The following is a 20,822-nucleotide window of genomic DNA, read 5'->3' as shown; positions in this document are numbered from 1 at the left end:
TGGATGTCAGAAGAAATTTTTCACAGAAATGGAGATGAGAGTTTGCAATGGGCTGCCCAGGGAAGTTGGAGTCGCCGTCCCTGGAGGTGTTTAAGGAACGGCTGGATGTGGCACTCAGTGCCCCGATGTACTTGACAAGGCTGGTCAGAGCTGAGCTCGACGATCACAGCGCTCTCTTCCAACCTAATTGAATCTGTGGTTCTGTGATTTCAGGCTAACCAAGAGCAGGGATCCTTTGCTATCGGTCTTCCCCACTCTTCCGGAGTCTCGGGAATTGCGTTGCCGGCCCGTGCAGGCCGGGATCCCGAGGGCCGGCCCGGCCTCTCGGCGCTGGATTGCTGCTGCCTGCGCCGCGCGCGCCGCGCTAGTCTCGCACCCCCCCCGCGCCGTCGTAGCCCTGGCCCCGCCCCCGCCCCGCCCCAGGCCCCGCCCCGCCCACACGGCCCCGCCCCCTCTGCGCCCGCGCCGCTCCCGCGCCGCCCCCCCCCCGGCAGTGCGGTGCTGCGCCGCGAACATGGCGTCGGAGGGGATGATCCTGACGAACCACGACCACCAGATCCGCGTCGGCGTCCTCACAGGTACCGGGCCGCGCCGGGCACGGCGCCGGGGACGCGCGGGGGGCGGCCGCGGGTCGGTGCGCGCTTCAGGCCGCCCCGCGGGGTGCCCCGCCGGCCGTCTGTCTCTGCCGTGGCGGCGCCGCCGCCGCTGCGCAGGGAGCGCCCCTTCGCCGTGCGTGCGGTACCCGAAGCCCGGAGCCGGGGTCGGGGCGTGGGGGCGGCGCTCCGGCCGCCGGCGGACAGCGTGAGCGGGGCCGGCCGGCGCTGGGCTGCGCTGCCGCAGGCGGGCGGGCGCCGCAGCCGCGGGGACTGACCCGGGGATAACCCGCGCGAAGGGGACGGAGCGCGCGGGTGGGCGAATGCCGGAGGGCATGGGGGGCCGGGACGCGGCCGGGCTTCCTCCGAACGCGGCGGAGCCGTGAGTGCCAAGGCGCTGGAGAAGGGAGCCCGCGGCCGGCGCAGGCTGCGGGCCGGCAGGTGCCGGGCCTGCCTTCCCCGGGCGGGAGGCGGCCTCAGCATCCTCGGGGATGCCCGAGCGCGGCACGCTCCGCACGGCAGCTCCTTTGGGATGGCTCCTTCCCTTCCCCCTTCCTGGCCTTTACTTTGGGAATTGGGAGAGGGTGGGTGGGGATGCTTGTGCCTGTGTGCTCTGTATTGGGAGGGGGAGGAGGGCATTTATGATGCTGCTGCTCATAGCGCACGGATGATCCTTTAATAAACCCGTGGCACATGACCTGCGGTGGTTGCACAGAAGGGCTCCCGGAGCCGGTAGGGTGTGACAGGCTGGCGGGTTCCTTGGCCGGGGTCCTGGCGGGTGTCCCGGTGCCCCGGAGCTCGGCGCAGCGGGGGACGCGCGGCGCGCCCAGGAACGGAGCCCCGGCCCCGAGGGGTTCCAGCGCGTACGGGCGTCAGCGCCGCTTCTGTGCGAGGAAGGGGCGAGAGATTTTGGCGAAATTTTTAGGCGTCAAGCTCAGCGGGTTTCACCGGGAGCCTGGGAAGACATGACTGTTCATGGAAAGCAGCGTTGTGAGCTCGCTTAGGAGTAGGAGGATGCTTGGAGTGAAAGAGGGGACATTGATGAAGGGGAGGCCTGGGCTTAACCCTGAAGTTATTTATTAGCGCTGGCGGTATTTAACCCGAACGGCGTTCGGAAGCGGCCCGAGCCCGCTGGAGCCCCCGGCGCTGTTCCTCTGCCGGGTGCTGATCCCGCTGCCGGGAGCAAGGCATGTCGAGAAGGCCGGAGCCCTTCCCCTGCTTCCCTTCCTGGGAAGCGCTTGGCCGCCGGCTGATTGTGACGATAAACCGCTAGGAAAACACGGTATATACAAGTGGAAATCCTTAGCGTTGCTTTCAAATTCCAGGCAGTCAGATCCTTAATATGGGTACAGCGTGTTGGACCAGATGCAAAAGTCACATGGGGAGGTTTGTTCCCTTTGTTCCTGAAGGATAGGACATCCGTGCCACTACCTATTATTGTAAAAGTTAGAGTGGGAGGGGAGTGCTAACAGAATGCTCTTTGCATATTTTGTACTACTTCATGGTGTGTAACTTGGGTTATTATTTTCTTTTGATCAGAGGGTTGTGATAATTTTCACGTTAGTGTTCCCAGAATGCACTACCAGGCACATATGGTGTTATAATAATTTAAATAACGATTTAGTCTCTCAATAGGTTCAGGTAATCTTTCAGAATACACTTCTTTTATACTGTAAGTCCTGTTTGATCATTGTTAAACTCTTTTAACTTTGTATCATTGTAATTTCGTTGAAAAGAGCTTCTATCCTAATTTTAGTATTTTGTTTTTAGAGGAAAGCCAAGAGGCATAACCAAACAGAACAGTTTCAGGGTTTTTTTCACATTAATGTAATTGTTTTGAATTCCAGGGTAAAAAATTTGGCAAATAGTTATTTTGCCATTTTGAAAGAGGATGCCTTGGTTTCTTTCAGTTTTCCTAGACCCCTTTTTGTGTATGTTTGTAAACATGAAATAAAATGTTATACAAATATCATAGCATATATCTGGGCAGCCTGAATTATTTTCCTCTCCAGCATCTCCTTTAACCTGGGAAGAGGATGTTTGTACTTTAGGGGATTTGGACCCCCTAGCTGTTTCTGCTGTTTCAGCTATGAATAGACAGAAAATTAAAAAATGTACTCTTCTGAATTTTTCTCATAGAAATGAACTAGTAATTGGTTCTTGAACTAATAATTGCTTCTTTGTGGAAGAATAAGTGTAAAAATGAAAAGGTTAGGTATATGAACTACTTTTTTTAACATTTATAATAGCTTAGTGATCAGAAATTAGATAATTCACATAACATCACTCCTTTAGCATTTCTAATTAGGATCATAGGCATATGTTTGTTTCTTAGCAGTATATACTTGTGGTCTTATCAGCACAGACATGCAGATTTATGCTCCTGTTAGACTTGGTATACTCACTTTAAAAAATAATCAGTACTGCACCTTATGGTCATATTCAGATGGAATTTAAATTTACTTGGGAAGGAGTAACTCGAATTAATTTGGAGTAAAGTTGTGTGTTTATTTTTAAATGAGGACATATAAAAATTATTTGGGCACATTGTTATTCTTTTCTGTTGTAGAGACTGATGCACATGGCTCCAGAGTGTATTGAGAGTGAGTAATGTTTGTCATAAAGCTTAGTTTCATTACATTGTTTTGTTTTGAGTAAGTTATTGTATTTAGTTTTGCTTGGTAGACCTCTGTGTTTGTTTATGTATCGCTAGTTTCCATCTAGAAACAAATGTATATTTTTTCCCTTGTGGCAAATTAGGACAGGTACAGTGGATTAGAGAAATAGAAATCTCGGTTATTGTTTAATAAAGTAACTTAACCGTGTTCAAATGCAAATTTATGCAGAATGTAGCATCTTGGGGATTTTTTACAAAAATTACTTGTTAACTTCTCTTGTACCCAAACTGTTGAGGTCTTTCAGTTAAGAGTCAATGATAAGAATAGAGTTCATAATTAGGACATTTTCTTAATATGAAAGAACTGTCTTCCTGAAATATAGAAAAATACTTTTGTGTATACAGCATCTATGGACTTGAAGATGACACTCATGCTTATTTTTGAGTCTCTATATAGAAAGTTGTAGAGTTAAGCTTCTTTACTGAAATAGGAGGAAATATACAACTGACTGATTACAAAACTGAAACTTGCGAACTAGAGGGTTATGTCTTATACACCTAGAAAACCTCACTAGTTTGTGGATAGAAAATTGCATTCTAATCTTTGTGTGTTATCATTTCAAGAAGTTTTTTAATTTATGAAGAGTCGAACTCTGAAAATGTCATATTCAGCACCAGGTTTTAATGAAGTGTTCAGATTAAAGATACTGCTCACTTAGGTTCCAAACCTAGGTTTTCCCTTTGCGACGTTTGATGTGTGGTGCAGGCACATGAGCTACTAACAGAGCTTCACTATTACGTTGTCATGAGGTAACTTTTATGGTAAAATACATTTTAAAAGGGCTGTGATGCTAACTGTCAGATTGGGAGATTTTTGTGATGGAATAACAGAGTTGGACTAACAATGTTCAAAGCTTTGTCACTTAAGTGTTCTGGATATCTTCTTTTAAAAAGGAAACAGTCATAGAAAAACAAGAAATGCAGGGTAGATAAATGAAAAAGAGGAGAGATCTCCACATTTACAGTAAAGGTTGGATTTTATGCATGCTCTGTATGTACTGTTGTGCATCACTGCTTCCTTAGTAAAATGCAAGTACAGAATTACTCTGGTTGCCCCTTGCAAGCCTTTCATGTTTGGGATATCTCTAACAGAACAGTTGTTAATCAGTTACCAGTGGTGTCAGGTTGCTGAACCGGGGGTACTAAGTGCAGAATTTTGCAATGTTGAAGTTGGCTGGAGAAGAGGAGAAATTGTGTGCTCTGGCCAGAGTTGAATCAATATTAGGTCATCCTTCGCTGGTGGTGGCATTGGTAAAAGTTATATAATCTGTGACCTTTCTTGTTTTGTCAGGGACTAAAGCAGACCCTTGACTGGAACCATCCAGAGCGTTCTGAATGATGTTGCCATCTCCACTAGCCCAATGGAGAAAAACAGACTTTGATTCTCTCTAATTGCTCCAATTTTGTGGTTTTTTTCCTCTCCATCCCCATTATCTTCTTATTTGCCTCTTTTGTTGTTTTCTGTCCAGTAAGCATGTAATGTAGCTGGCCAAAACTTGAGATTTTGTTACATGTTGCTTTTTTTCAGAATATTCATAATAAAAATTTGTCAGATTTTGGGTTGGCTAATAACTCTTCATTCAGTTTGTTTGCTTTTGAGGAGGTCTGTGAGAAAGTCATCACCGGACATAAACACCATCTTCTGTCTTTGCTCCTCATTTTGTGTTGTTTCTTCCTTGTTTAGGAAAAAGCTCTCAGACAAACTATTTTTTCAGGGTAGTTTTACTGTGTTCAGTATTGCTTTAAAAATGGTACAGCCTTTCTCTTTCATAAAGGGAGTAAGGCGTTTAGGCATATTTTTCTTCAGATACATTGTTCTTCCTTTCTTCCTCTGTGTAAAGATTAAAACCGTTTCAATGATAGCTGTTGCCACAAGCCTACACAATAAAGCAGACAAATGTTTCTGAATGTGGAACTCAGACCTTGATGTCCCCTTAACTGTGTGGTGTGAAAGATGACAGCGGTGTCTTGTGTCTGAGCCTCCTTGGGTGGTTGAAATGACTGTGAACATGGACATTGTGTCTGAATGTATCACTTTGAAGCAAGCTTTCTTCTGAGATGGTGAGGCCCTTATCTACTTGAGAAGTGTAACCAAAGAGGTTGCCTGGGCAGAGCTGAAGTTCAGTGATATGAATGTTTTGTAAAAATTATCTTTGAGAAATGTGGGAAACAAAATACTTAAGGTGTCGCTATATGTTGGTCAGACTGTTTTAGAAATGTATAGGCTGTCTGTTTCCCAGCTAGAAAGTCATATACCTCTCTCCTATTTTATGAGGTACCTTTTCATGACTTTCCTCTAACTCTTCATTAATTACATGCAAGTTGCAAGATCTCTTCAGGATGGTGGTTCTGTTCATGCTTTGGTATTTGTGGGAAACTTTCTTACAGAGGAGGTGTATGTGGGAGGGGGAGGACTGACACTAGCTTTGCTAGGAGTTATTGTCAAATTGCCCTAATTATCTAAATTGAAGTTGCTTAGTTTTTTGTTTGTGATCTGATTTCTGTCCAGAATTACACCTTACTGGGCACTTATCTTCAAAACATAGATTAAAGACAGTAGCTTTTCCTTGGAGCCTTAGTTAGAGAAATGCTGCGCTTCCATTAAAACATTCTGGATTCTGAGTAACATTGATTTTCGTCTTTCTCAACTGTAAGACATAATGTTGAGTTTTTCCATAGAAACTAGGAGATCTCCCTCTTTGCCACTCGTAGCTGTACATCTTCACAAAAGCATTTCTTTTTGACTTTTTATATGATGAGCTTTAGTCTTGTGAACATGATCAATAAAATCACCTCATTTCCTTTTTGTAGTCTAACTGTGCTTTCCCTTTTAAACTTAAAGAAGAAGAAAGTCCTTGCTTCCCCCCCACACCATGTTTTAGTGTACAGTGTGGAACAAAAATAGGTGGCTGAAGTCTCTCTGATACAGCAGACTCTTGTACTTAAATTTTAAGTTGCTTGCTACAGTACTGTTTCTTTTGAATGGGAAGAAGTAGAAACACTGAAACTAAAAGCTTCTAAAGAAAGAGCTTAAAACCTACATGTGTAGTTGGGAAATAATACCTACTTGCATAAGAAATGGCCATTAATTTGGAGGTTTATGTGTTTTTATAGATCAGGGGTAAGATGCCTTGTGTACTCAGTGTTTCTTGATTTGGAGTTATCTGAATACAGTTGAAAGACTTCCATCTTCACCCACGCTCCATGTCTGTGGTTCATATTTAGCAGCACAGAGCATACCCATTGCAGCATGTTTTCATTTACTTTTCTACGTTTATATTTGTCTTCTTTTCCAGTACTGCAGGAAAACGTTCCATGTTATTTACCTTAAAAATTCGTGATTGTGAATTTCATGAGGATCAGCATAGTTCTGGGATAACCTTTAGTTGGTCTGCTGGCTTCATTAATTGGACAGTGACAGAATATGTGATCATCAGGCCATATTTTGGAGAGTCTAGCATACAGAATTCTGATACACAGGCACAGAATTCCACTTTTAATGTTGATTTAGCCATAGCTGCCTGGAATTTTTGTAGGTAAGCAAGTATAGATTCTGTTTGTGATTTGTGAGATTGTTATGCAACGAGAGGACATGATAACTAAAAATGAGAACAAATTTTAGTTCTCGTTAGATATTTATAATGTCTTGAAGTGTGGATTAAGTGAAAGAAATAATTTGCATTCTGTTCATATATTTTGATGCAGTATGCAACTCTCCACTTGTTACAATGAAATGGTCTTATATTTGTAGTGTTTTGTATGACAGAATACTTGAAAGTTTAACAGAATGCTTGAAAAAGGTGTCCTTGGAGAACAGGAGGTTAATAACCGTAAGGGAAATGGGCAGGTTGCAGCCTTTTTCTTGTGGGATATTTTTAATTAATAAAAAAGAGCATAACCTTTTGGCTATTTTATTTTATTTTATTTTATTTTATTTTATCACAAAACAATTGAAATAATAAGTTAAAATTTTAAAAGAACTGTAATCGCATTAAAAAGTGCTTGGGAAAAATAGACTTAATTAGGCAGTTATCTTAGAAAATTTCATTTTGCAAGTAAGAGATTTGTATATGATGTTTTGTTTACTTGTTTTGTTTTCAAACTAATTTACTGAGGTCTATTTTATGCCTAACTTGTCAAGTGGAAAAAAATTAGCATAAACCCTTAAGATTAATCTTCTGCATACATTTTGCAAAATCCTGCAAAACAGGGCTCCATCCTACTGTTGCAATGTGGGTGAAGGATGTTTTGTAAGGAGTAAAATGCATTGTGTGTTCCTTATACTATGAGATAAACAACAAGACTTCCACTGTTTGACTTCAATGATTTGGGAATAGCTATGTATAACAAAACCTATTTTTGAGCAGTAAAATGTTTTTTTGATATATACCATGACCTTCAAGAACTGACTCAACATTAATTTAGCTTTATATATGAGTTACCTAGAACAGTAATTTTAATAATTCCAGATGCATTGTGACATTTCATTATGTATTGAACATACGGATTGTATAAGTAGACCCATGAAATAAAAATATGAAGAATTGCTTATGTACTTGCAACTGCAGAAATGCATTTCTCTACCTTTTTCCTTTTCTAATTTAATTATATAACTTATTATGTAGTAAAGTAAAGAAGCAGAATACTTGGGCTTTGAACTACAAAATTTTTGTGTGTTTTTAGTACTTACTGTGTCATTATGAAATTGTTAGTTTTCTTCATATCCTGTATATTGTAGGGAATTTATGTGGAATATTTTTCCTTTAAAAAAATTTTCATGCATGTAAATTTTGTTGGTTTTCCTGACTATTGTATGTGACTTTTGAGATCTGAAAGTGGAAAGTAGAAATTAAAGTATATGTTAAATTATATAGTGTGGTTTTGTTTGGGTTTGTGGGTTTTTTTGTTTGGTTTTCCCCTGGTGTTATAATTTGGATTTGTTGGGAGGTGGAATTATTGGTGCTTTTTTTTTTTTAGATGTATGCTGGAGGGGATTTAAATTCATACTGAAATCTAGGAAGTAAGTTGTTTATTCAGAATCATTTTGTGGAAAGTTGTATGGATGGAAAATAATACACATTCTTAATTCTTGGGAATTAAAATGAATTGCAGTAAAGTGTCTTGCAGATCTGACTCAGAAGGGAAAGGCTTCTAGTACCTCTACAAATGATGCTTACCATTAAAAAGAGGAAATTTCCTTTATTCTTATCAAGCTGCTTTTGATGCCATGAGATGGGCCACTTGATAGCAAGACCTGAAATGAATTCTGTAAAGTCTTAATCCAATAATTCTTGAAGAAACTTTGCAAACCAACACACTTCTACACTGCTACAGTTTTCATGGGGTTAGGAAGACAAATCAGACTGCCAAAGAGATGGCAGCCTGATTGGACAGGTATGTATCCTTCTACTAGGGACTTGCAAATCCTGTCCTAGAAAAGTGTGGGTGGCAGTACATTTCTGGAAGAAGATTTTCAGGTATTCAAAAAGATATTACAAAGTTTCCTTCTTTCATATGATCTATGAGTAGTGGCATAGCAGTAGATGGTGAGAAACCAAAGGTTTGCTATGGACTCCCTGTCTGAAACTTCACCTCGCAAAAAAATTGAGAGAAAGCAGCAAGAGGCCTAAAGTAAGTACAAATCTGGTGAGACAAACGCTTGTTGTTTCCAAGAAAAAAAACATTAAAACAACCCTGTAAGATTAAAGGGAATACATACTTCTCCTTTCCTCCTTTTTTAGCCTAATTTCTCTTATTAGTTGTGTGAATATTCAAGGCAAGACATTAAATAAGCCTACAGCAAAGAAAGGCTCCATAAAATCAACTTACTTGAAGAAATAAGCTGTAGATTAAGCATAGGGAGGAAAAAGTTGTGAAACATCTTTAAAAGAGAGTGCAAGGACAAAATGTTTCTGTAGATAATATGCAGAGAGCTCCAGGGATGCTGAGATAAAGTTGCAACAGTTGTTCCTATGTGTGTAACTCCTGCTGATTAAAACTTTGTCATTGCTGGTACACTCTGATTTAATGCTTTAAAAACTTTTTTAAAAAGGAGCGTATTATAAAATGAATAGTATATGAAATGGAGGTTTTGGAGAATATTTTTGTAGTTTTCAGGTTTTTCTCTTGCTTTTATGATGTCCTGAAAGAATTCCTTCTTAGATAGTTACTCTAATGGTGTTCCTTTCCCTTGATAGATGTAGTAAATCAGTGCAGTATAACTCCATAGTTACTAGATTTAGCTGAGTCTAAATCTAAGCACTTCTAGTTTAGTAAAATGTACTTGATGGTAGGCTTTTTTAATGATTGCTGTAATCAAGCAGACTGAAAAGTCTGCAGGGGGAATTTCTTTCCCTCCTAACCTTCTATTACAAGAGATCCTAAACCCTTCTGGTCATGCAGACATTTATTATGGTGTTAATTTAACAAAATAAAGAAAAGAAGAAACCAGTAAAAGATATGTAGAATAAACCAGGAGACTGAGGAGGATTTTGAGAGAAATCTCATAACCTTTTCAGGTAAATGTGACTACAGGGTAGTGCTGTATGACATAATTCTTTGGAAAGAAGGCAAGGCACGGAACTTTAAAAATTTGGGAATGGTCATGTTAGTAAGATGTACGTGGTTGAAATTGGATATATTTGTTTCAGAATCTGATGTTTCAGAACCTAATGTTATTCTGCTATCTATTTTTTAGGAATGTTCTCTGTTCCACAGTAGGAAGGTAAGCTGTCAAGCCTTAAGGTCTGATCTTGCAGGTAAATTCCAGCATAGTAAGAATTAAAGCTGTTACCAGTGTCTCCAGTGGGCAGGATCTTCTTATCTGAGTGAGACTCAGGCTTTTTTCCTAAGCACCAAAAATCAAAATGGAAACTCTAAAGTTCATATTAAAAGCAACTGCTGAAAAAAGCAGCTAATGAAGAATTTCCTGTGATTGTTAAGCTTCAAGGAAGCTCACCTGCCTGTTCCTATTTCTTTATTCCAAAGGGTACAGCTCTAGTTTATGCACAATGGTTTCAGTACATGACTTTTCTCTTTGGCTTGGCAGTTGATCAAAGAGAATTAGAGAAAATACTAGTTGTCATTTCACCATTGTTATGTCAGAAAAGGGTTCAAGTATACTTTCTGTGAGTGCTTTGATGAACAGAACATCTTTCTGGAAAAGCCATGTGAGGGAAATTTCTGTATAGCATTAAACTGGGACATCATGGATTATCTTTAATATTAGAAAAATCTTTTAATTCCTTGATAGCATGTCTTGTATTCCATTATAGTTATGTGTAAGTTGCTTTGAGGACCCATCAAATCATAAGGGAGATTTTAGATGTGAAATAGTAATAATTTTCAGTATTTCGTACCAAAGTAGCAGCTTTTAGTATACTCCAGAATAATTTTAGCAGGTCTTCACATTCAGATTATTCCTAGGAACCTTTTTCTGCACTGAACAAACACCTGCTAAAAATATTCTACCTCTGCTTCAGCCTCTGGAACGTAAATTCAGCTGTGCATATGAAAAGTATGCTGAGGAAAACTACTTTAAAATGAATGCTTGAAATCTTATTAGCATCTAGAAAGTAGCTAATGATTAGGGCACATTCAGGAGCTTTTTCAATGTTTTAGATGTTGGGAAAACATCAACCTGGAGCCATTTGAGGCAATAGTAAAATATATTTTCTAATTCCTTCAAAGTATAAATTTAAACTTAATACCTCCTGGATGCTGACATTCCAACTAGCAGCCATTGCAGAAAAAAACTCAGACAGATGCAAAAATTTCCTATATTTGGATAATTGGGTGCACTCTCAATTCTTCAATGATAAGTACACAATTTAAAAAGAAATGTGCTGTACCTGTCTAAGTCTTTTGACTGTAATTCAGTAGGTTAATTTACCTTTTGTGATTTCATTCAATGTAAGTAGTCTTTGATACCAAGGACTGCTGCTTTAGAGAAAAAGATCTTAGTACTGGGGACTTCACTTGCAGACTGTTGAGTGTGTTTTGCCTCACACTAGCTCAAAACCTATGGGGTGACCTCAATAATTGTTGGAGTGCATTAGGTGCACTTGTGGAATGCATCTCATTTAGTTTTGTCCAAAGTGAATTCCACATTCATACTTTCATTCTTCTCTGCATTGTGAACCAAAGTGTGGTGCCTGGAGACTCTCAGGAGACAGCTTAAAAGCCACATTCTTGAACCAAGCACAAAAAACGAATATGGACACACTGTTGTTTTTTGCCTCCATGAGGTTGTGTGTGCTTCTTAAAATTCTTGTGCATGCCAGAAGAATCTTCCAGTGGGTAGCAATAAGGAGACCTTCCTAGAAATGGAAGGTGACAAGGAGGATACTGGCTCTTGAACTGCTCTTGTGAAGGTGATCTGGGTGAGGGCATAACCTCTGAATATTTGGATACTCTAGAGAAAGTGAGATGTCTTTTGTTAACTAGCCTTGAAATGACTCTTAACTGAAGATAGCCCAAAGTAAAGATTAGTAGTATGTAGAAGTATTTCATATGCCCAAAACTAGCTGTAGAATTACAAATTTTTGTAAGCTGTAGCTGAGGAAATGACAGAAAAAGCATGTTTAAAGTAATCCTTAGTTTGAACAGCCTTCCTTGTACCTGTCTGACTTGTCTGTTAGGAAAATACATGCAGCACCTTTTCAGGGATTTTATCTTCCTGCATTCACTCCATCTCAAGGTGAGTTACTGAGAGAATTTTCTTCTGGTGTACCATGTAGCCTGCTCTTTAGAACCCAACAGGACTCTGTCCAGGCTTAATCTTGGGCATGATTCTATCATCACTCTTCTTGTTCACTGCCATGCTGTGCTGGCATAACCTGTTGTATGGCTGTGCAGGCAGGGAACTGAAACAGCTGAAAATTACCCTGCCAAAAAAGGAGCATTTTGAGCTGAATCAGTTTTGTGATCTGGTTCAGCACCGAGCTCTGCAGATTTCTGCTCCTGTAGGTGAATGGTGAACAAGACTGGCAATTTTTTACTTCTATTATCAATTTTTTTCAATTCTGTTCTTACTTTTGCCATTTTTTACTCTGTGGAAAACAAACTTAGCTGGCTAACCTAGTGGAAAACTGTTCTTCTTTTGAGAAATTAGTTTTCTGCAGCCAGAACAAACTGAATCAACTTGGCAAGGGACCTCAGGAATGCCAGTTTGAGGGAGGAGCTGGATTGTACAGCTTCTGTTTTCTCAACACAGCTCAAACATATGTAATCATGTGCTAATTTTGTGTAGTTCACTTGCATCAATTGCAAAGGTAGTCTTGACACTCCTTTATCTGGCTGTGTTGCCACCTTTCCTGCAACTATTGCTTTGTCAGGCCAGGTGTCCTCTTGGCAATATTTACTAGCTTGTCCTCATGGACAAGCAAAGACACTGCCTCTGCTCAATAATAAGCAGTAGAAAAAAACAGAGAAAGGAGGGAAGGATTTGCCTATTACAGGTAATTTTTTTGTGGGGAGTGTAAGTCAAGATATATTTTTCCCTTTTTTATGTAAAGATCTTTGATTCATGTAGTAGTAGGTGAATATGAAGGCTGTGCTAGGCATTTGTGCTTAGCAAAGAGCTGAACATCTGAGAACTTGCATGGTAGGTAACTAGGAAAGCTGAACACTAGATTTCTGCACTGTTAAATTTGAGAAAAGGTGAACACTGTTACACATTTACAGACATGTAAGGTCACTTTATGCGAATGTATTAATTTTTCAGTAGTCAAAATGTCTAACATTTAGTTTTTCTAACATTATATTGACTACAGCATGCCTGGCAGAACTAATTTGAAGACTATATACATATAATTAATATACATGCACACATAAACATTTATTATAGTGTATAGCAGTAATTTTTAAAAAAATAAGAGGGACACGTTTTTGCCAGGTCTGATTTCTCTTTTACTTGAGGGATTTCTTTGGCACCATTCAATCTGTCATCTTACTTGCACTCAGTATAGTTTTTCTAAGTGTATCTGTAGCTCAGTCTAGCTATTATGTTAACTTTGAGGATGCTGGCCTGATATGTACTAAATGGTAGATGATGTGCCATTGACTTATATTTCTTCTGTTGAACATCTGTCTGTAAACCAACTACTTAAAACATCTGCATGCAAATCATCATGTAATTTTGCTTCTACCCTGCATACCTTCTTGCTGATGTGTACAGAGCCATTACCTTTCTCTTGAGTGGACTGTTACCCATGTAATTGATGGAGGTAACTGGCACAGCCAGTCAAAGGCATCAGCTATTTGGGTAAGTCAGGCTTGATATTTCATTAAAATAAGGGAGAGTTTGGGGTGAAGATGAAGATAGATAGCTTCGTTGTGTAATTGTGGGCAGTGAACCATGTGCACTTATTTAAGTCTTAAACTGCATCTCAGAAACCTGCTGGTCCATGCATTTGTCTAATACTGTGTGTTTTCATGGTCTCCATGGCTACTAATTATGCACAGACCACGGTTCTGGTATCAAAATGCAGTGTTTGGAGATAAAGGTAGCTAGCTAAACTGAGTTTTGTAAATTGCAAATGTAAGTAATGCCTTCAGTATTAAGGTACATCTATAGTGGAAGTGTGGTTTTTGAAACTGGAGAAAACACTGAAATGCTGTAGTCACTTTAAAGCAATCATAGCCTAGTTTAGCTAAAAAAAAAAGTAAAGGATTAATAATAAAAATGGAATTTTACAGGAAGTGTGAGAAAAAGAAACTATAGAAAGAATTGATAACCACATGATGTAAAATCAAAGAAGTATCTTAAACAACAGCTTCTAGCAAATAATGTAGAGACTGAGGTTATACAAATGAGGTGTAAAGGCTGTTAATAGACAGCAGACAAGTTCAATAGGAGAAAGATTTGTGTGCTTAAGGATCTGTAGGTATGTGCAAACATCCTGTTCACTAGAAAAGCTTAACACGAGCAAAATTGGGAAATTGTTTTTATGAGAAGAGTTGAGTTATAAACTAAATAATGCTAGATGTTTATAATCCAAATAGCCTCTCCTTAAAAATCCCTCACTGAGCCTTATTCAAAGCTGACAAGTATTGAATCTTTTAGCAATTCTTTATTACTTCATTTTTTACTTCATTGTATTAAGGGTGAAATTAATCTTACCTAGAGCTCTCATCTGTCCATGAGCTCCCATTTATCCCAGCAAAATTATTCCTATATATGGTGAACAAAATGTGAACTGATCCAGATGATAGTATTTGCCAAGCCAGCTTTCAGTGAGTTTCTTTCAGTTTACTATGAGTAAATGCTTGTGCCCACACAGAAGAGAAGGGAACAAGTTGCTGCCAGTGTAAAGAAAGTGGGAATTTTTTTCTTTTGCTAATAATGCATGAGAAAAGCTGATCTTTTGCCAAGGCATTAGTGGCCCATGTATTTGGGGAGTATACTGTTGCCAGGCCTTCAAAAATTGCATTTTTACTGTAGTGCACTTTTATCATAAGTTACATTCTTTGAAAAGATTGCATGGATATGATGATGCTTGGTAGCCGTGTGCACCACCCATTGACTGCTGATTTCAATGTCAGAGTCAGTGACCTGAGGCTACATACAGTGCTCCAAAACTCAATTACCAGTCATTCACTTAATCATGCTCACAGAAGCATATGCTGTTTGTGTGTCTGTGGGATATTTCTCTTTTTTTTGGATATGAAATTATTCCTGGTTTTGAAGTAATTGTGCTACTTCTGGTGATGCCTGGTTGATCTGTGAATCTGCTCCTGCTTTACTAATGTCTCATCTTCCTTCAGGAGATCATTAAATTCTGTTTATTTTAATTACTTTTCTTTATTAACCTGTAAAGAATTACTGGATATTTGTTGAGGTTTCAGAGTTAAATTATAGCTCCTATTACAACTGATACAAAATAAAAGTTTTGAAAAAAGTTGAAGAGTGGGAAAGTTCCCAAGAGTTTGAGCCGTTCCTTTTCCCCCTTAATCTCCTCACTATGGAGCAAGATGCTTGAACATATTGCTTTCTTAATGACTGCAAGAGAATAAAGCATTAAAAACCTTAGCTTTTCTGTAAAAACTATGGAATATAAAGATGTGAGGCTAACAGATTCCTTTGCTGTCATTTTCTTCCATGTCTGACTTTCAGTCTTTGTTTTTGGTGTAGATTGTGCTGTCTAAATACTGGAAATGGATTTTTAGTGCTTTTCTGCTATTTTTTGCATTGAAAAGACTTTTTGGTTACTGTTTTTTCTGTTCTTGTGCAAGTTTTTTTATTTTGTGAATTGACGGAGGCATACTTCCTTTGGGAAGTAATATCTGTAATATCTTTTGTTGCCTGTGTAACATGACAAGTTATGCTGAAATCTTTCTCAACAGTGTTGTTTTCTTGTTTATTTTTTTCTTTGTCTTGATACAGAGTTTGTTGATAAAATACATAATATATCTCATTCAGATTATTTTTGGTGTTAGATGAAAAAGTCAACCTCTTGATTGCAACTAGATTGAAGGTTTTTCTTACAGAATTTCTGCTATGTGTAGTGTTTCTTTTCTTGGAACTTTTTAATTGTACCTGCTTTGAATTGACCTCTGGAATCTCAGGATGTCATTGTCAGGTTATCAGGTCAACAGTAGAAATTAGCTTTGTTTTCTCATTTCTTTCTTACTTTTCTTTTCCTTAAATCTGACAGTTGACAAGGCATTTCTTCCACTTTGCATCACATTCCTGAACGACTTCATAGGCAACTCCGTGAAAGGCTTTTCCCATAGTCCATCTTTCCTGTAGTAGCATAGTTATAAGAATGTGTTTTCTGTCTATAATTGCTTGTTAATATCACCACTTTTGACCAGGGTTGTTTCTTTCAAGACTTTTTTTCTGTGTTTCTTTCATTTTGCAGCCAGTGATCTTTCTAATAGTCTGTTGTCCAGGAGAATATATCTGGAGAATGTACTTCTTTTATGCAGTACAAAGGAAGTAATTGAAAGAAATTACTAAAGGATATTTTCGGTGGGTTTACCCCATGCAGCAGCTGAGCCTCCACCCAGAGGCTTACTCACTGCCTCCAAGCAAGATAGGGACAGAATTAGAAAAGCAAAAGTGTGGAAACTTATCAGTTGAGATAAAGGCAGTTTAATAAGTGAGGGAAAAGGTGTGTGCCTTACTGAGATCAAGCTAGGCAATATCCACTGCTCTCCGTTTACCAAGCCATTCATCTCCTTGTAGAAAACGGACTTTGTTCAGCTGGTCTCTGTGTTCTGCAGCATTTTTTTCCCTACCTGTTAGCCAGACAGGTAGAAAAGTCGAATTTTCCTTTGTATGTGGCCTTCTACCAGACAAAAAGCACCAATAAGAAATTTTACAGCTTGTTCTGCAAATCTATCTGCCCCCTTTGTTCAGGAATACAGGCAATTAATTTATAGATCAGTGCAAGGAAGCAATGCCCCAGTGTGTGGCTTTGCCATCTGGTACACATGTTGTAGGATGAAGAAAGACTTTTATGAACATCTTTTGTCTGTTTACATTGTTGGCTAATGGCTTTTCTTCAATTGGTGAGTAGCATTTTTACTTCTCTCATGTGTTAGCTTTTTGTAGTTGCTGAAAAGGCTTCAGTGATTCATCTCCTTTTCTTGTCCCTTCAATGGAATCAGAAATGGAAATTCAGCTTCCATACTTTCAAGGAGTTTGCTTCATAAGGAAAATAAAAAGTATACATTCTAACTGTAAGTTCCATTTAAGTCAATTTAATATGTTTGCAATGTTCCCCTGGGCTGTTACACAGCTATCTAATGTCAATTACTTTGCACTGATGATATATCTTAAGATACAAACTGTTTTTTTAAAATGTTGTATGTGAATGTAATTGAAGAAAATCCTTTCATTGGGTGCCCAAATGAGATAATTTGAGTAAGGATGCGGTTTAAAGCTATTTGAAACTCACAGTACTTCACAGCTTAACAGAGTTTTGTGATTTATTCTATATTAGATGCAATTTCAAATACTAGGTTGTGACTGATAACGTTATTCGCTGTGCATTAAGTTCTTTCTGCCAAAATGCATTACTTTTTATATATACATTATGCAGATTTCTTTTATTTACGCAAGTATTTGCAAATGCTCAGGTAAAGAGGTAGTCTTGAAACTTATATGCTACACAGGCTACATGCTGAAAAAAGAGTTTTTAAGTCTCTGAGGATAAGAGCCAGCACTTAACTCATATGCAAGGTCCTGAAATAAACTTGGATTCTTGTATTAGCTTGAATGCTTGTATTAGTAATACGTGTATGTTAATTATGTAGTAGCATAATTAGCTTTGGCTACTCTAACCTGACTTTTAAAATGTAGCTTACTAGGTAAAAACCACTCATTGGTAATTTAAGAATTTCAAGAGAACTAGTATAATGTAATGTGTGAGTTAAGACATCCCTAGAGAAAACAGTCAATTTGAGTATTAAATGAGATGTCATTTATTAAATATGTATATAACAGTCTCTGCATCAAGGCCCTACATATCATATATAAAAACAAAATTTAGCAGTTGAGAAATGCTCTTAGAACATACATCATACTTTTAGTTCAGTTCAATTTTTCTCTTTTGAAACAGAGTATTTTTTGAGGATTTGAATATGGTTTCTTCCTAAGCCTTTCCACATCAGGTAACCAGGATCAGATGGATTTGCATGGACACAGCTTTGTTCTTGGACTTACTCTTTTTAGTTCTTTGTTTTTTTAACAGAATACTTTTTTATAGCATTTGTTAGCCAAATAGCTAAAATTCTTCTCAGTTTGTCCACCCTGTTTTAAATGAATGCCCATATGAACTCATTAGTCTGTTCAAATTAGCTAATTCATAGAAGTATAATCTATATATTAGAATTACATAAAATATGTTTTTGTTGTATGCTTTGCTCTAAGAGAGTCAATAGGCTTTGGGTCTTCCCTCCATGTCTGTCATATTAATATTACCAAAGCTTTACCTTTTTGGATGAGGCCTAAAGTGCAGTCATTAAACTAAAGGGAAGACATGATCTTTTAAAAGAGTATTATAAAAGTAATAATTACATATTTCTTTGATAATTGAGGTTTGCAAACCTTAATTTACTGAGGCACTACTAGTCTACTGGAAATGACATACATGGAATGGTACATTTTGCCTTCCTCTTACATCTGAGTGTTTACTTCTAACTGCATCTGTTCTTGCTCCAGGGATAAGAATTTGAGATGAGAAGTTGAAGAAGCTTCAGTAAGTTTTAATTTAATGTGGTACTCAAAAGTATATAAAAGTTTCTAAAAAAAAATGAAAAAACATTTCACAATTAATTTATCATATTGATCAACCTCTGTGAACATTACCTTTCTTGTGTGTCTTAAGGGCGAGCTGAAGATTTTTGAATGAAGACAAACAAAAAAATAGTACGTGATCCAAAAGATGCAAGTTGCCAAAAAAGAAAAGAAAAGAAGATAGGAAGAAAAGCTGCAGTTGACACAAGAAGGTGGTTAGCATTAAGATCTAGTGTGATGATGGATGTCAGGGGCAGAGGAGAGTGTTAAGTCATTGTTTTAGACTTGTGAGGTGGATTTACTAGAGTTTGTGTGTTCCCTGAGCAGAGAATATTGTGTTGATCCAGTAATTTGGGGATATTTTGGTTGCTCCAGGGAATGCTGTATTAAAAGTAGAAGCAGCTTTAAATATTCTTTAAAACTGAATGCATTGCCTTTATTCTCTCTGTGGAGCAAGCTATTAGGAGCTATATCCTTAGCTACACACTTGTGAAATTAAAAAAAGCTTCATGGCTGGAAGGGTGCCCAAATTCTGAGAAATCTTGTCTTTCTGAAGAGAGAGATAAATAGTCAATCAAAACCAGGTATCTGTAACACTTTGTAGGTTAGATCAAAGAGAGACATAGATGTGGTGAGTTTACTTTCGTAGTTTGGACCATGCAGTGGGAGGGAAGCAAACAGAGTTCAGATATTTGGATTTTGAACTATTGTTGAATTTTCTTTTCCTGTTAAAGAGCAAGTAACAAAACAGAAATAGTCCATGGGGCAGGGACTAGAATCTAGGTCTTCTCTCCCAGCTGAGCACCCTGGTTATTAGACTACAGTGTGATCCTTGTTAATTGTCCAGATGTCATAGCATTTTAATTTTTAGCTGGGTAGTTACCTAGCTTTAGCAGACAAGAAGCTTGTTACTATCCAGCCTTTTAGTTTCCTAATTAAAGTGCTCTTCTGGGAAATAAATACATGGTTTTGAATCCCCATATGCTAACAGGGAATTAAAGCCAAGTTCCCTGCCTCCATGCTGTAATTTGGTATGTATCTGCAGGAAAAGTTCTGGGTTGGTGGTCCCAAGGCATTTGTGGACCCTTGTGTAGCTTGCAGTGCTGCTACACAGCCCCCAGCACCATCCCTTCACAGGGAGTGTGCTTGCTGCCTCAGGTGGAACCTCTGTGTTACCTGGCACGTGAGACTCCTAGCATGTCTTGGTGGAGCTTCAGCCTTCTATAAAGTTTCCACCAGAAAAATTATGTGCCTTTATCATCTCTATTTCTAGGGAAATCCTGTGGTGTTTGTTGGATTACTTTGTATAGGACTTGAGGGCCTGAATTTTGCTTAGATGCAAAAATACTGTTATTACATGCTGCCAAGAACTCAGACACCATGCAGATGATGAGAAAATATCATGCTTATCAAGTATTTGAATATGGTAATAGCAGCAGCAGTGGTTTTTGTTGCCATTTAAATAAAAATATCTTAACAGTTAGGAAGTTCTGAGTTCACCCAGCCTGGATGCTTTGTTAATACACCTGAAGGAATCAAGCTGCTAGACAACCAGATTTCCTTTCAGTTGTTTAAGTTAAATAAGAATAAATATTTTTTTAAAGAAAATCAAAATAACTAACTTCTTGTTTTACTTCAGGTTTTTCTTTCATGGCTTCTCTGATGCAGTCTTCTTCAGTGTCTTCTCATAATAAAAATTATTTGGGTATACTTTGAGATTGTAGCAAGCAGTTAAAAAATTTTGAGATGCTCTCCCCAGCTGTCTTCCCCATAACCTTGTTGACATGCCATATGATTAAATAGAAAGAAGAAATAAAAAACATTCGAAATCAATTCTCTTCCACTTAGTTTGTTGCCTTCCTAGATAAATAATTCTGTGGTAGTTCACTGCATTTTAAAATTATATACACTTAGTGTTTTCACAATTATCATTTTCCATCCTCATTTTTTTGATAGTAGTGGTTCTATGCAAAATCAAAATTGAAGTTCCTCCCAACGATTGGTGTCAAGTTTTTTGGTTTAGTGTTTTGGTTGGTTTTTTGGTTGTTGTTTGGTTGGTTTGTTTTGTTTTGTTCTCTTGGGTCTTCTTTGTTGGTGGTGGCTTTATGTTTGTTTCTTCTTGAAAAAACATGTGTTTTTGCTTGTTTGCTGGACTTCTTTTAATCTGATAAGGAAAACAGTCCTGAAAAACATAAAAAGTGCTGATGTGACCTTGTCCATATCTTAGCTAGCGGCTGCCTTTAGAATAAGATGGTACTGCATCATAATTTCCTGATGAGTTACAGCATCATGATGGCATGTGCTCCCA

At 38.6% G+C, this 20,822-nt stretch overlaps 1 protein-coding gene across 45 annotated transcripts in view; it reads left to right on the top strand.

The window, feature by feature from the left end:
* Nucleotides 1-462: 462 nt before the first annotated feature.
* The window catches only part of GPHN (gephyrin), a 272,981-nt gene continuing 252,621 nt past the window's right edge, over nt 463-20,822 (top strand). For 44 of the 45 annotated variants that reach the window (XM_014869451.2, XM_088167164.1, XM_088167166.1 and 41 more), the window contains exon 1: nt 463-578. In XM_014869451.2, coding sequence (XP_014724937.1) covers nt 515-578 — 64 coding nt within the window. In that variant the 5' untranslated portion in view covers nt 463-514. The remainder of the gene's footprint in view (nt 579-20,822) is intronic. The other variant, XM_088167162.1, reaches the window with a different exon arrangement.

The sequence above is a fragment of the Sturnus vulgaris genome, chromosome 6, assembly GCF_052056855.1.
Source record: "Sturnus vulgaris isolate bStuVul1 chromosome 6, bStuVul1.hap1, whole genome shotgun sequence".
Lineage (NCBI taxonomy): Eukaryota > Metazoa > Chordata > Aves > Passeriformes > Sturnidae > Sturnus > Sturnus vulgaris.
The sequence above is the reverse complement of the archived record's forward strand: the minus strand, read 5'-3'. Positions and strand labels throughout refer to the sequence as shown.